This window comes from Tiliqua scincoides, chromosome 4 (assembly GCF_035046505.1).
Source record: "Tiliqua scincoides isolate rTilSci1 chromosome 4, rTilSci1.hap2, whole genome shotgun sequence".
Classification (NCBI taxonomy): Eukaryota; Metazoa; Chordata; class Lepidosauria; order Squamata; family Scincidae; genus Tiliqua; species Tiliqua scincoides.
Window position 1 is genome coordinate 200,763,275 of NC_089824.1, and position 15,926 is coordinate 200,779,200.

The 15,926-nt window shown below is 46.3% G+C and overlaps 1 protein-coding gene across 1 annotated transcript in view; it reads right to left on the bottom strand.

Moving 5' to 3' along the window:
• The window catches only part of LOC136647778 (nucleoside diphosphate kinase homolog 7-like), a 105,346-nt gene that overhangs the window by 12,676 nt on the left and 76,744 nt on the right, over positions 1 to 15,926 (bottom strand). Inside the window, exon 11 of the mRNA XM_066623543.1 lies at positions 9,433 to 9,540. Coding sequence (XP_066479640.1) covers positions 9,433 to 9,540 — 108 coding nt within the window. The remainder of the gene's footprint in view (positions 1 to 9,432; positions 9,541 to 15,926) is intronic.

Sequence of the window (15,926 nt, forward strand, 5' to 3'; positions counted from 1 at the left end):
TTTACTGAGTTCATAATGATGATACCCTTTTCCTTTCCCTCCCCTACCTTTATTTCCAAAAGTATTTTTTACCGAAGTATACAGATAAGTTCTTGAATCAAACTTCACATTTTAACTTCAGAGTTCTAAAGTTGTTTTTTTCCCCTTTCGTGAGAACACCTTTTTAGGTATCTTCACAAGGAACACTGAGGCAGCAATTTCTATTCATACTGAGAATTAAGTCCCATTGACCTCGGAGAGATTCACGAGCATCCCAATCCTGAACTGCCTGACATGCAGGTCTGCAACGGTGCCAAAAATGGCTGCTGCCGCATCTGACACGCTCCATTCAGCCGCCACCACCTCCTCAGGAGAAGGGAAACTTTCATTCCCTTCCCCCAGGTAAACTGAGTAGCCCCACAGTGGGGCTACTTGATTCTACAGCAACTCGAAGGCGAAGGTGTAGACTCAAGAGCTTCCATGTCAACACGGAGGCTCTGGATCCAGTGGAGCAAGGCTGCACCAGTCCGGCCTCCCTCCCCCCCCGCTCCCTCCCTCCCTCCCTCCACCTCCCCGGAACACCTCCTCCCTGCCTCCTCCCACGCCCACACCTACCTCTCCACTGCTCATCAGTCTGCGTGACTGCCGAGTGGCAGCGCTCCAGTGCTCCACCAGCACTAGCCCAGCACCGGCCAGTGCTGAGCTAACACTGGTGCTAGGGCCTGCAAACATGCCTTATAGCACATTTGTGACAGTCAGCACCGGCAGGGAGCCGGTGCACAAAGCTTAGGATTGGATCCTTAGTGAGTATTAGGACTGCAACATTAGAGTACATGGTAGCCTGCAAGTTGCCTGCAAGTTGTCATTCTGAATTAATGTTCAGAATCTGATGGGACAGTGTTCAGACCAACTATATCCAGTCCAATTATATCCAGTTCAACTATAACCCACATGTATCCAGTTTTTTTTCTCTCTGCAATCATTAAGAGCTAAAAACTTGATTTTTAAAAATTAAAATAGAATGTAAGTTGAAGTTCTCAGAAGGAACGTTTGTACTAGATGCCAGATTCAGTGCTTTCACACTGAACATGTGGGAGGGCCATATAAAACAGAAACGGATCCCAAGATCTCCTGACCCAAAAACAATATGGATAAAATAGACAAAATATATAGCTTCACTGGCACTGCAGACAGAGATGTTGGTGCAAGTATTTAGGTTTGGGATGCCAGTCTCTTTCAAATTAATTTAAGTAGTCAGTCATTATTACCAGTATGCCCATTTATGCGGTTGGTTAAATTTAACTTCAGCAGGTCCCATATCTGTGACCCTTGCATACATTTACTGCTGTTCAGGGGAAGTAAAACAGTTCCCTGAAATGACTGTGGTCTGTATAGGAGTGACATTGAGCAAAACCCCTGCAATTTTTCTGTGGTCAGTGATTGCCTAACTGTTTCCACACATGGTGTGATTGTAAAACTGTCAATCAGGGTGGCTGAAATTTGTGGTTGCTGAACCTCTTCTTCCTCTCACAGGGTGCATTTACTAACTGCAACAGAATGTCAGACAACTCAAAATTCACCACCTGAAAAATCTATGTAAACCCACCATAACCTGCCTTACCGTTCACTTTTGCAGCATGTATTTGATTACAAGCAAGGGGATGTTTTCAGATGTGTGGCTGATATTGGTTGGATCACAGGACACAGCTATATTGTATATGGACCACTCTGCAATGGAGCCACCACAGTTCTGTTTGAAAGCACTCCAATATATCCCCCCTCTCTCCTCCCTCTGCAATCCTCCATTACCCTCATCCCCTCTCTCCCTCTGCAATCCTCCATTACCCTCAACCCCCCTCTATCCCCCTGCAGTCCTCCGCTACCCACAACCCTCCTCTCTCGCCCTGCAATCCTCTATCCCCCACAATCTCCCTTTCTGCCCCTCCACTCCTGCATCATCCCCTGGGGGCTGGGGATAAGAACAGGCCCTCAGTTTGGCTGTACCTGTCGTAACAGGTGACCAAACAGCCACCGGGTAGATGGGACTCGTCAGCCTGGGAAGGCAGCTCATCTAAGAGAAGGAAACTCTGACCTCAAACCTCCACTGCCTTGTGGCTACATCCAGTTGTGGAAAAGGCTTCAGGAGTCAACCTCAAGGCAAAATCCAGAGCCGGAGTCACCGAGGCAGTTCACGGCTGTACACAGTCACACTCTGGCAACTCCTGTGACGCCGCTGGAACCAACTGGATTGGCTTCTGCCTTTCCATTGGACCATTCCAGCGACGTGGAGAGGGGGCATTTGCTGCGTGGGTAACAGCCTATCCTCCATACCTTCTTTACCCAGGCTTCGCGCACTGCAGAGGACACTCCAACTTCGCCATACGGCGTCGACACAACACGGGAAGCAGCAGTTTACCAGTTATAAGTCTTCGCTCGATTGGCGTAGAGCGTGATGCGAGGGGCTGCTTCCAACGGTGGGAGAGATCATTGCATCTCATTGGGCAGCTACTGCCCGTCTTAAGCTGGGCAGTACCCAGCCAGTAAGGTGTTGCCTCACCACAGTCCGTTAACCTCACGGGGTGAGTGGGGTTTAGGGAGAAAACCGACAAGCGGATCGACAACTCTGCACCATGCAAGAGAAAACAGAAAACTCCTGCCCTAAAGCTGGGCACCTGAAATGTAAGGACAATGACACCTGGCTTCTCTGATGACCTGCAAGCAATAGACAACACACGCAAAACAGCTGTCATCAACATGGAGCTGAACAGATTGCAGATCGACATTGTCGCCCTTCAAGAGATGAGGCTGCCGGATTCAGGATCTGTCAAGGAGAGAAATTTCTCATTTTTCTGGCAGGGAAAACCACCAAACGAAACCAGGGAACATGGCGTTGGCTTTGCGGTCAGAAAAAGCCTGCTGGAATCCATCATCCCACCTACTGTGGGAAGTGAAATAATTTTGTCCCTGCAGCTCCAGGCATCAGCAGGACCTGTCACTCTCATCAGTGCTTATGCACCGACTCTGTTATCTCCAGCAGAAGCCAAAGACAAATTCTACGATGACCTGGCCACCACTATCAAGAAGATCCCCGTAAAAGAGCCATTATTCATCCTCGGCGATTTCAATGCTAGAGTTGGTGCTGATAACAGTTCGTGGCCCACTTGCTTAGGTCAGTTCGGCACTGGGAAGATGAACGAAAATGGCCAACGCCTGCTAGAGTTTTGCTGTGATCACAGTCTCTGTGTCAGCAACAGGCTATGGCGTTTGGGCCTCTTCAGCCTAGAAAAGAGGCGGCTGAGGGGGGACATGATTGAGACATACAAAATTATGCAGGGGATGGACAGATAGGGAGATGCTCTTTACACTCTCACATAATACCAGAACCAGGGGACATCCACTAAAATTGAGTGTTGGGCGGGTTAGGACAGACAAAAGAAAATATTTCTTTACTCAGCGTGTGGTTGGTCTGTGGAACTCCTTGCCACAGGATGTGGTAATGGCATCTGGCCTGGACGCCTTTAAAAGGGGATTGGACAAGTTTCTGGAGGAAAAATCCATTACGGGTTACAAGCCATGATGTGTATGTGCAACCTCCTGATTTTAGAAATGGGCTATGTCAGAATGCCAGATGCAAGGGAGGGCACCAGGATGAGGTCTCTTGTTATCTGGTGTGCTCCCTGGGGCATTTGGTGGGCTGCTGTGAGATACAGGAAGCTGGACTAGATGGGCCTATGGCCTGATCCAGTGGGGCTGTTTTTATGTTCTTAACACGAAGCCCCAACATAGAGTTTCTTGGAGACACCCACTACCAAAGCACTGGCACCAGCTCGACCTGATTCTCACCAGACGCTCCAGCCTTCCCAGCATCAAGATCACATGCAGTTATCAGTGTGCTGTGTGCGACACTGACAACTCCCTGGTGTGCAGCAGAGTGAAACTGCAAACAAAGCGACTGTATCACACAGAAGATAAAAGAAAGGAAGACCTTGTATTGATACCAGCAAGACCCGGGATCAGAGAAAAGTGGAGGAATTTGCACTAGCACTTGAGGAATCTCTTCCAGGCCTGGCCAACGCAAACGCATCCAACAGATGGGAACATTTCAAGAACACCGTTTACAACACCGCCTTGTCCATATTCGGCAAGAAGACCAACAAGGCAGCAGACTGGTTTGAAGCCCACTCTGAGGAGTTGACACCAGTCATTGAAGAAAAGAGGAGAGCTCAAGCAGCATGCAAGACCTGTCCCAGTGAGCGCAACCTGCAGGTCCTCGGAGCTGCTCACAGCAAAGTCCAGCAGACTGCCAGGAGATGTGCTAACGACTACTGGCTCCAGCTCTGTTCCTAGATACAGATAGCAGCTGACACAGGCAACATCAAGGGGATGTATGATGGTATCAAGCAGGCCCTAGGTCCAACGCAGAAGAAAATTGCCCCTCTGAAGTCTGCTGCAGGTGAGGTCATCCAGGATTGGGCGCAGCAGATGGAACGCTGGGTGCAGCACTACTCTGAGCTATATTCCAGAGAAAATGTAGTCACCGAAGAAGCGCTGAACAACATTGAGTGCCTGCCTGTGCTGGAGGAGCCTGACAGTGAACCAACCCTAGAAGAACTTCACATGGCCCTGGACTCCCTTGCCTTTGGCAAGGCACCTGGAAAAGACAGCATCCCTGCTGAAGTCCTAAAGTGCTGCAAAGAGATCATCGTCACTGAGCTGCATGAAATCCTTTGTCTCTGCTGGAGAGAAGGTGGAGTACCTCAAGACATGAGGGATGCAAACATCATCACGCTGTACAAGAACAAAGGAGACAGGGGTGACTGCAACAACTACCGCGGCATCTCTCTCCTTAGTGTTGTAGGAAAGCTGTTTGCCTGGGTTGCACTAAAGAGGCTCCAGGTACTTGCAGATAGCGTCTATCCAGAATCGCAGTGTGGATTCCGAGCCAACAGGTCCACCAGACAACTTAGACAACAACTTAGACAACAACAGGTCCAACCAGTCCCCTTAGACAACTGCAGGAGAAACGCAGGGAACGACAGCCACTCTTCATAGCCTTCATAGATCTCATGAAGGCTTTCGACCTGGTCAGCAGGAATGGCCTCTTCAAGATTCTCCCCAAGATCGGATGTCCACCCAGGTTCTTCAGTATCATCAGGTCTTTCCACAAGGTCTTTCCACAAGGGCACTGTTGTCTTTGATGGATCCACATCAGACCCCTTTGACATCCGAAATGGAGTGAAACAGGGCTGTGTTCTTGCGCCAACCTTGTTTGGGATTTTCTTTGCTGTCCTGCTGAAGTATGCCTTTGGAACTGCAACAGAAGGCATCTATCTCCGGACCAGATCAGACAGAAAGCTCCTCAACCTCTCCAGACTGAGAGCAAAGTCCAAAGTCCAGCTGAAATGTCTGTGTGACTTCCTCTTTGCCGACAATGCAGCTGTCACTTCCCCACTCTGCCAAAGATCTCCAGCAGCTCATGGATCGTTTTAGCAAGGCCTGCCAAGATTTTGGACTGACGATCAGCCTGAAGAAAACACAGGTCATGGTTCAGGATGTGGACTCACCTCCCTGCATCACAATCTCTGCGCATGAACTGGAGGTTGTCCATGACTTTGTGTACCTTGGCTCAACAATCTCCAACACTCTTTCTCTGGATACCGAGCTAAACAAACGCATTGGTAAAGCAGCTACTGCATTTTCCAGACTCACAAAGAGAGTCTGGTCCAACAAGAAGCTGACAGAACATACCACAATTCAGGTCTACAGAGCTTGCGTCCTGAGTACACTTCTGTACTGCAGCGAGTCATGGACTCTTTGCTCACAACAGGAGAGGAAACTGAACTCTTTCCACATGCGCTGCATCCGACGCATCCTCGGCATCACCTGGCAGGACAAAGTTCCAAACAACACAGTCCTGGAACGAGCTGGAATCCCCAGTGTGTATACACTGCTGAAATAGAGACGCCTGCGTTGGCTTGGCCATGTCGTGAGAATGGGCAATGGCCAGATCCCAAAGGATCTCCTCTATGGAGAACTTGTGCAGGGAAAGCGCCCTACAGGTAGACCACAGCTGCGATACAAGGACATCTGCAAGAGGGATCTGAAGGCCTTAGGAGTGGAACTCAACAAGTGGGAAACCCTGGCCTCTGAGTGGCCCGCTTGGAGGCAGGCTGTGCAGCATGGCCTTTCCCAGTTTGAAGAGACACTTGGCCAACAGACTGAGGCAAAGAGGCAAAGAAGGAAGGCCCATAGCCAGGGAGACAGGCCAGGGACAGACTGCACTTGCTCCCAGTGTGGAAGGGATTGTCACTCCCGAATCGGCCTTTTCAGCCACACTAGACGCTGTTCCAGAACCACCATTCAAAGTGCGATACCATAGTCTTTCGAGACTGAAGGTTGCCAACTAAATTTTTTTTTAATGTTGTGAAAATCCACCCCTGGGATAGGTCTGTACTACATAGGTACGTATACAGGTGCAGCCTATTTATCCACAGATTTTTTATCTGCGGATTTGTCTCTACGCTAATGGGGTAGGGGTACTGAAAGTCACACACACCTTTGCCTCCTTTGCCCTGCACTGACATTTGATAATGTCCAAATCGACTTTCCTAATTAGAGGCAGGAAGACTGCAAGGCTAGGAACCACACCAACAATGGTGCAGATTTCTGGTGGCCACCATGCCTGCAGTGACATCTGAATTAGGGCAGAATGAATGCCTCAATCTGGAGGCACTTCTTGATTTAATTGCTACAAAAAAATTCTCACTGTATTTATATTTAAATATCTCAATATATTTAATACCTACTAAAATAGCCATTTTATGCAATCTTCAAATCCCACTCACATCCCAATCTTAAAATCTTCAATAAAGGGTGAAAACTTTACATGGAACATCTCTTAAGTATAGTGGTTAACATCAATATTTCCATTTGCCAGATATTTCTCCTGTGACATATTCCTTAGTTCAGTTTTAGAGGAACTCTATGCATCTGTACTCCAAGTAAGCTTCCGCCCCCCCTCCCGAGTTTGATGGAACGTACTCCCAGGTAAGTGTGTATAAGTCTGATCCTATACACACCTGGGAGTAGGTTCCATTGAACTCAGTGGGGTTTACTTCTGAGCAGATATGCATGAGATTGTGCTTTCAATCAATTCACATACATTCACATGTATATAAATGAATTCACAATTCATTTATATACATATAAAGGGTGAAGTACTCCGACTGCAATCCTAAACCCAATTACTGGGAAGAAATTGAAGGGGAACTTGCTTGTGAGTAAATGCACACTGTCAGGGGCTACTTCAGTGGCCCTAGTACAACAGCTATAACTTTATGTAAAGTAAAGAAGGTACTTATGTGGAAACATTCTAAATCTCCAATAAATTATCCTGTACAGTACCTCCCAAAGATTATCAGTTGATGATATTGACTATCTAGTTTTTGTACCTAGTTGGATCATTAACTCTTCTAAAGTTTCTTGAATTTGGTTAGCAGTGTATGTTTTCCAATAGAACTAGCTTAACTGAAATATAATATTGCTTCCTCTTACATACGACACATATGTTCGAGAATTCATTATGTCTCGCATAAAAGAGATGAGCTGTATGGTAGCTTTAGGACTATCCAACCAAGGTAGAAACTAAATATTATGGGTAGAGGTGTTTGTTTCAGGTGAATAAGATAGGATTACAGCCCAAGTCTTACAGAACACAATGGGCTTACTTCTGAGTAAGATAAATAACACTGGGCCCAATCCTATCCAGTTTTGTAGTGCCAGTGCAGCCATACCAATGGGATGTGCACTGCTTCCCGTGGTGAGGAGGCAGTCACAGAGGCCTCCTCAAGGTATGGGAATATTTATTCCCTTACCTCAGAGCTTCACTGTGGCTGAACCAGAGCTGACAAGTTAGATAGGATTGGGCCCACTGTCTTCAAATTACTGGAGCCACATCATTACAATACAAGTTTCCCAACCCAGTCCCACTTGACTGGCCGCCACTTGTTGGGATAAGGAGACTCAAAATGCTGTGAAATTCCACCATAAATCCTGCACTAATGGTTATTACTGGGGAAGAGAGGAAGGCAAGGAGATGTGTGGCTGCAGTAATTCCCTGAGGCAACCAGCAACCCATTTTTACTAGGGTAGAAGTAACATGAGCATTTTATTGTTGAAACCAATACCCCTTCATATTGCAATGACAGAACAGTCCATAACAACCCTGCAAGAATTCATCAATGGCCTTCACTATATTGCCAGAATCTTGAGGTAGGTGGACAGTCCTGAAGATGCACTGTGGCAAAGGGTTTCAAATAATACACTGCTTGCCAGGGAACTCCCAAGACAGTATTCAGTGCTTCAGTACATTATTAATGTGACACTGATAAGACATCGGTTGCCAGTGCTGGGTGAGTGCCAACCGCTAAATGAGAAGTAAGCAGCACTTAAAGCGTTCTGTTGGCATTAAAGCTAAATCTACAGCTGAATTAACTTCAGAAAGGCAACACCACAATTGGCCTACATTATTAAAAGAATGTAAAGCAAAGGAACAGGTTGTCTGCAAGTGGTTGACTGCCATCACTCTACCCACATAAGAAAGGTTTACAGTTCAGCACCAAAACATAGTTTCACTTAGGATGACTTATCCAGACAACCCCTCAGTTACATGCAAAGCAAAACTTGGACGAATGGGGGAAAAGTGGCCAACACACCCCAAAATAATCACACAAATAGATACTGATGGTGTCAACCAAGAAATAATTTACTTTGAAGCTCTAGCACATATTAAGTAGTAGTCTGGTAACAAAATTGTTGCTAGAAAAGATCTTTGGATACTGTCAATTGCAAACCTGGCCCCAGTGCCACCTGGGGGTACAGGACTGCAAAATGCCACCCCCCGTCTGAAAAATGACATTTCTGGTTTACATGGAAAACCAAAATTGCTGGGTTTTTTGCATTCTGAAGGTCTTAGAAGGCCTTCGGGGGGCTGGGGAAGCTGTAGGCAGCCTCCCTGGCCCTTAAAAGGCCTGCTAAAGCCTAAATAAAGGGCAAAAAATGGGCCTGAAAAAAGAAAAAAATGGTGGCAGGGTGGAAGGGTCATAGTGTCATGCCCTGCAGGGTGCCGCATGGGGCATTCCCCCCCCCCGATCCTCCCCCAGGCATGCTAGTAGTCAGAATTCAGAATTCCTTTCAACTGGTTTCAATTCACTGTTGTCTGTCCAATAAAATTACAGCAAAAAGTTGTACAGGTGAAATGTATAAGGTGCCAATTTCAACTAGCATTTCTTAGATGTTCCTAGGTGACAGCACACATGTACTTAAATCAAAACAAAAAAAAACCACTCTTCACATGTATCATCAGATTCTAATCAAAATAAATTTACTTTTGCAAAATAAATTTACTACCGTCACTTTTTGTTTTTTAACTTATAACCTAATATCCAGCCTCACCTCCAAAAGACCATCCTCTGGAAGATCAGTGCAGTGAACAGCATTCTGGATCTTGTTCTTACCATATCTAGCACGGAGTGTGCCAGGGCGGAGGTAACGGGCTATTTCCTGTGAATATAAAAATAATATAAATACACACAGAGAAGTCATTTGTATCATGAAGAGTCATTTACGCAAGGATTACTGCATATATTCCCCTGGGGGCTGGGGATAAAAATAGGCCCTCAGTTTGGCTGTACTTGTCGTAAGAGGCAACTAAACAGCCACCGGGTAGATGGGACTCGTCAGCCTGGGAAGGCAGCTCATCTGAGAGAAGGAAAACTCTGATCCCAAACCTCCACTGCCTTGTGGCTACATCCAGTTATGGAAAAGGCTTCAGGAGTCAACCTCAAGGCAAAATCTGGAGCCGGAGTCCCTGAGGCAGTTCATGGCTGAACACAGTCACGTTCTGGCAACTCCTGCGACGCCGCTGGAACCAACCGTATTGGCCTCTGCCTTTCCATTGGACCATTTCAGCAACGTAGAGAGGGGGAATTTGCTGCGTGGGTAACAGCCTATCCTCCATACCTACTTTACCCAGGCTTCGCGCACTGGAGAGGACACTCTGTTCCAGAACCACCATTCAGAGCGTGACACCATAGTCTTCCGAGACTGAAGGATGCCAACAAGAGAGACTGCATACACCACATTTACTCTGAGCAGCCCATTGCTTTGAGCACTGGCAAACGAGGGGTATCTTGCTATAAGGACTCAATTCTCAGGTCTCAAGCTACCAGTACTTGTAGCTATTTGAAGCGCACCACTGATTTCCTGAGCAAACTTCAGTACACTGACAAATCTCCCAGAGAATATAACCTTGTGCAACCATGGCTGTGGAGGCTTCATCAGGCATGGCCCAAGCCCAGTTGATGACTTAAGCAGGGGGCGATATGTTGCTCCCCCACCCCAGGCACACAGAGCATATCCCACTCACATGGTTTTTCCCTCCTCCACCAACACTCTCCCCCAACGGAAGCCCTTCCCCAGAGATTTCCCTCATCCCGATTCCTCCCCCTCTAGACTCTAGAGCAGTGGTTCTCACACGTTAAGCACCAGGACCCACTTTTTAGAATGAGAATCTGTTGAGACCCACCAGAAGTGATGTCATGACTGGAAGTGACATCATCAAGCAGGAAAATTTTTCACAATCCTGGGCTGCAATCCTACCCACACTTATCTAGGAGTAAGTCCCATTTACTGTCATTGTTAAAAGCACATACATAGTAGCCTGTTAAAAGTACAGATCTGTAACATGTCCCCAAATGCAGTCACACAGAATGGTAGTATCAAGTCTATATTAAAAATAAAATATTGCAATGAATGGGGACCCACCTGAAATTGGTTTGTGACCCACCTAGTGGGTCCCAACTCATAGTTTGAGAAACACTGCTCTAGAGCAGGGGTGCCCAAACCCCGGCCTGGGGGCCACTTGCGGCCCTCAGGGGCTCCCAATCAGGCCCTTGGGGAGCCCCCAGTCTCCAATAGCCTCTGGAGACCTGCTGGAGCCCATGCTGGCCCAATGCAACTGCTCTCAGTATGAGGATGACTGTTTGACTTCTCATCTGAGCTGTGGGACAAGGGCTCCCTCCACTACTTGCTGTTTCACAACTGTGATGCAGCAGCGGCAGAGAAGTAAAGGCAGGCCTTGCATTGTGCAAGGCCTTTTAGAGGCCTTGAGCTACTCTAAGACTTTAATTCATTCATATAAGTACCATCTCTAATAAATTCATTTATGTAAATTTATTCAAATTTGAAATGTAAATTAATTCTCCCCCCCCCCGGCCCCCAACACAGTGTCAGAGAGATGATGTGGCCCTCCTGCCAAAATGTTTGGACACCCCTGCTCTAGAGTATCTGTTAGTAGAACAAGACAGCACTTCCCATGGAAGTCCCTTGGGCAAGAGACCGGGGGAGGCAGATTTTTCCCTTGCAGGCAGTTGCCTGGCAGCAGCTTCCACTGAGGACCTCTCAGGCAAGGGAGTGGGTCTACGCAGGTGGAATTCACTCAGTCCACGACAGAGGTAGATCTTTGTTGCTTAGGGTTAGGCAGTTGCCTTTTCCAAGTGCAGGGGGCAGGTTTCCATCTTATATTGAACACTGATCAATAAAACCGATTTCCACCCCTTATTGCCAGTATCTGTTTTCTCTATTATTACACAAACCCAATATTGTAAATAAAAGTTAGTTTTGGAGCTTGCTTTTGAGAACTACGGGTTGTATCCAGAGTTGTGTGAGCAGAAAGCTCTTCGAAGGTGAAGGGAATGGGGAACTGATGAAAATTGGATGAATGCACTTTCGGTGAGTAGAACACCTAACCCATCTCCTGAAATTTTGCTAAAAGCAGCTGCAGTTGGAGTATGTGTTTAATTTAAAAAGGGGTCATTGTGCTGGGGGAGGGGTGACTTCCCCAACTTAAAATCACTCACTCACCCGAAGCCGCTGTTAGCTGTAATGGGGAAAGGAGAGAGAGAGGTTGTATTGTGCCTGCACACTTTCCTCTCTGGAGCTGCATGCAGCTTCAGTGCAGTCACGTGGATACGGGCTGTGGTTCAAGAGGTCATGGAAGAAGATTCTTTTCCCTTAGCCGCATGTCCAAATCAGGCCTCCGCTATGGCTGCTTTTAGCAAAATGTTGGTAGATGCAGTCCAGCATCAAATCTAGTTCTTCAGTAGCACACTACTGTCAAATTATTCACACAGAAACACATATTCATTTAGTTCTTACAGAATCACACAAAATGGGTTGCTATGCCACTTCCATATTGCTTTTCTTTTCTAAGGATACAATCCAGCCCTTGACTTGGGCCGGCGAATGGCTGACTTGGGCCAGCCCAGGAGGGTTGCAAATGTGCCATAAGGCATGTTTGCACCTCCTCAGGAGGAAGCCGGGTCATTGCTCAGAGAAGCGACAGCCTGCGGAGGCGGATGCAAGCCTCCGCGCCGGCTTCCTCCACACGGGTCCCATCGGCCCACCTGGGCCAAGGCAAGAAGCAAAGGTAGGCAGGTAGGGGGGAGGGAGGTGTTCCTGGGCGGGGGGAGGGCGGGCAGTGGGCAGCCCGGTGGGCAGGCAGTGGGGAGCAGGAGGCAGGGCTGGGATCCAGTAGTTATGCCGGATCACAACCCCCATTCCCGGGGAGAACGGAGCTGCTTCAAGTTGCTCCACTCTCCTCAAACTTGTGCCACCTCAAGAGGTGGCGCAAGTCCGAGGAGACCCATAGGGGCCAGCAGCGCATAGCTGGAGGTAAGAGGAAATGATTCCCCTTGCCTCTGGCTGAGCCTCTTGGCTTGCCTGTTCCAGCGCAGGATAGGATTATGCCCTCAACCTCCTAATCTAAGGTTGCAATCCTAATTATTTAGAAGTAAGCCCTACTAAATCTATTGGTATTTATTTCTGAGTAAACATGCACAGGATTGCACCTTAAGTTTCTAAAATAGCACACAAATGATGGTTTGAGTTACTAATTAAATTGCTTGCTTCTGGCAGCAGCACTGCAGACAAAATTGCAACTAAAAATCTGTAAAAATTTATTGGAATGGTATAGGAGTTGGCATCTTTCAGTCTCAGAAGAATATGGTATCGCACTCTGAATGGTGGTTCTGGAACAGTATAAACTCATTCAAAATGAATAAACTATTTTTAAAAAAACAAGTAATTGATTTGAAATGTGGTGTAATAGAAAGCACTTCAAACTCAAGTAACAAAATGAGCCAGCTCTTACCTTTTTTGTAAAGTTAATAGCACTTGATTTATATAGGACAGCAACTACTCACTTGTAGGCTTTTTCTTAGGGTATAAAATTGAAGAGTTAGGGCCAGGTTTATGAATCTGCAGCACTGGTGCAACTAACCTGAATGTATGGAGATGGTGGAATGGAATGGATGAGCTGATCCAGTTTATCAGTGTGAATGAAATTAATATAGCCAATGCAAAAGAGTATTTAATCAGTGCTATACTAACTAAAAAACAGTGGAAGCAATAGATGAAATCATAGGATATTCTTATTAAGAATACATTTGTGTGCAGGAAGTGAAGAAGAACTGGGGAGAGTGAATGGGATAACAGTAAACTCTTGCTTTTAAACTGAAATCATAAGACAGGAAACTACCTTACGTCAGTGTTTCTCACTGTGGGTCAGAACCCACTAGGTAGGTCACAAATCAACTTCACGTGGGTCCCCATTCATTGCAATATTTTATTTTTAATATATTAGACTTGATGCTCCCATGGTATGTGACTACATTTGGGAAAATGCTACAGACCTGTACTTTTAACAAGCTACTAAGTATATTCTTTTAACAATGATAGCAAATGGGACTTACTCCTGGGTAGGATTGCAGCCTAGGATTGTGAAAAATTTTCCTGCTTGATGATGTCACTTCTGGTCATGACATCACTTCATGTGGGTCCTGACAGATTCTCATTCTAAAAAGTGGGTCCTGGTGCTAAATGTGTGAGAACCAATGCCTTAAGTAACCTAACCCAATCTCTGTAATAGCAGAAGAGCCACTTTACAGAAATATTTATTCTTTGTAATCAAGGATCATACATCAAAGAGTAAAGTAGAGTGACACTACCAGGATGAGAGATCAAGTGAAAAGCACATGTAAAAATGTTAAGGACTGTTAGCTCTTTATACTCATTTATTGTCTGCAGGTTAGCTGGTATCTGAGTGACCTAATTTTAGGGGCATGTTGAAGACAAACATACTACAGAGCAGGGAAATATTTTTGTGCATGATTGCATGATGCAAAGTTCATTTGCCATTATAGAACACAATCAAAAAGACTCATTTATTACAATTATCATATTGGTGTATGTATTTAAAAATCAGTAGACCTAGCCATGTCCATCCATTAGAGTAAAATTCAAGAACAGTAAAGCAACTCTTTAAATTAAGACCAATCAGTGTTCAAAATGCTGTCCACTAGTTACCCAGAACTCTTCTGCAGGAACCATTTTCACTAGGCTTGTGACTTTGGCAGCAGCCTGACACTTAGAAAGTTAACAGATGAAGATTTTTTGGACTATAGGAATAGCTGTGAAAGTTCCACCTACTACATTTTTGTATCAGGTTGCTGGCACAGAAGCAGAGTCAATTTTTAAACTGTGGCAACTCTGCTCAGGCTTGATGTTCCAGTGTAGGATGAGGATTTAATGTGAACACATGGGGTTCAGTAGCTCACAAGGACAGGGAGCCTAGACCTGAGGTGGCTGAAGGAGAGATTCAGCACAGGAAAAGACTGAGAGACAACAGGAAAGGGGACTTGAGGACAATGACCGAAGAGACCTACAGCTATTAAGAGAAAGATAAACATAAGCTGAATTTCACATACTGCTCTGATCAGCCAAATCTTTGGCTGTAGCCTTCTAGTTCAATTAACTGTTGAAATGTAACTTTTGGGAGGAAAAAACTGACATGGTGACAAGGAGTTTCACAGAAGGACTGTTTATTAGAGAAGCATAGTGAGGACTGAAACTGACATAGCTGCTTCCTGTAAAGTACAAGGTGCTATTTGTGTATGAAAGGTACCCAGGGTGAGCTATAGTACACAGAATGTAGTAGGCCTTTAAACTCTGTTCTCTTCAAATTGCTTGCTCTGTGTTTTGTTGCATGCAAAAAGATTTGAATGGTACATTTTTGTCAGCTAGGGCGGCAAAATACCACCCAGTCGGTGCTCTTCTCCTGAAAGGTGGCAAGGATCCAAGCCATGGGACTGACCCATGTGGATCTGGGTTTGTAAAAGTCACCACAGAGGCATGGAAAGAAACCAGAGGGAAGCAACAGCTTCCATACTGCTACAGTAAAGCATGAAAGGGCTCTCAAAACGTATATACATATTATTGGCCCAATCCTATCAAGCACAGGAGTGGAGGTGCTAAACAGTGACTGCTGGATCCAAGCAAGCTGAAGGTCTCTTCGAAGGAAGGAGACATTTGTCCCCTTACCCCAAGTAATGCCTCAGCCTGCTCAATGGGGTTACTTGAGTCTGTGCCAGCTATTTTACTAGCACAGACTTCAGAAGCCCTATGTCAAGCTTCCAAGTCCGACATGGGGGATAGGATTTGGCAGAGGAGGCCTCCACTAGTCCCACCTCCCCCCGGCCTGGCCCTCCCCTGGTTTTACTCTACCCCATCCAGAAATGCCCTCCAACCATCCTCCCCACAACCCCATGCTGCTTGGTGCTTACCTCCTCCAACAGCAACCAGGGCTCCCACTCTGCTATCAACAGGGCGGTGCAGGCCTTTCCGCCAGCACTGTTTACTTCCTTATGGCACATTTGCAACACCCAGCACTGGCACTACTGGCTGTAGTGCTGAGGCCCCATAGGATCATGCTGCCTGTCTCTGCAGCTTGACCAGCATCCCAAATATGTAAATACTTGAATATACCTATTAGGTGGAATAAAATTTTGCAGCTCCTCAATCTCATTGCACACTTCTAGAGAACAAATCCT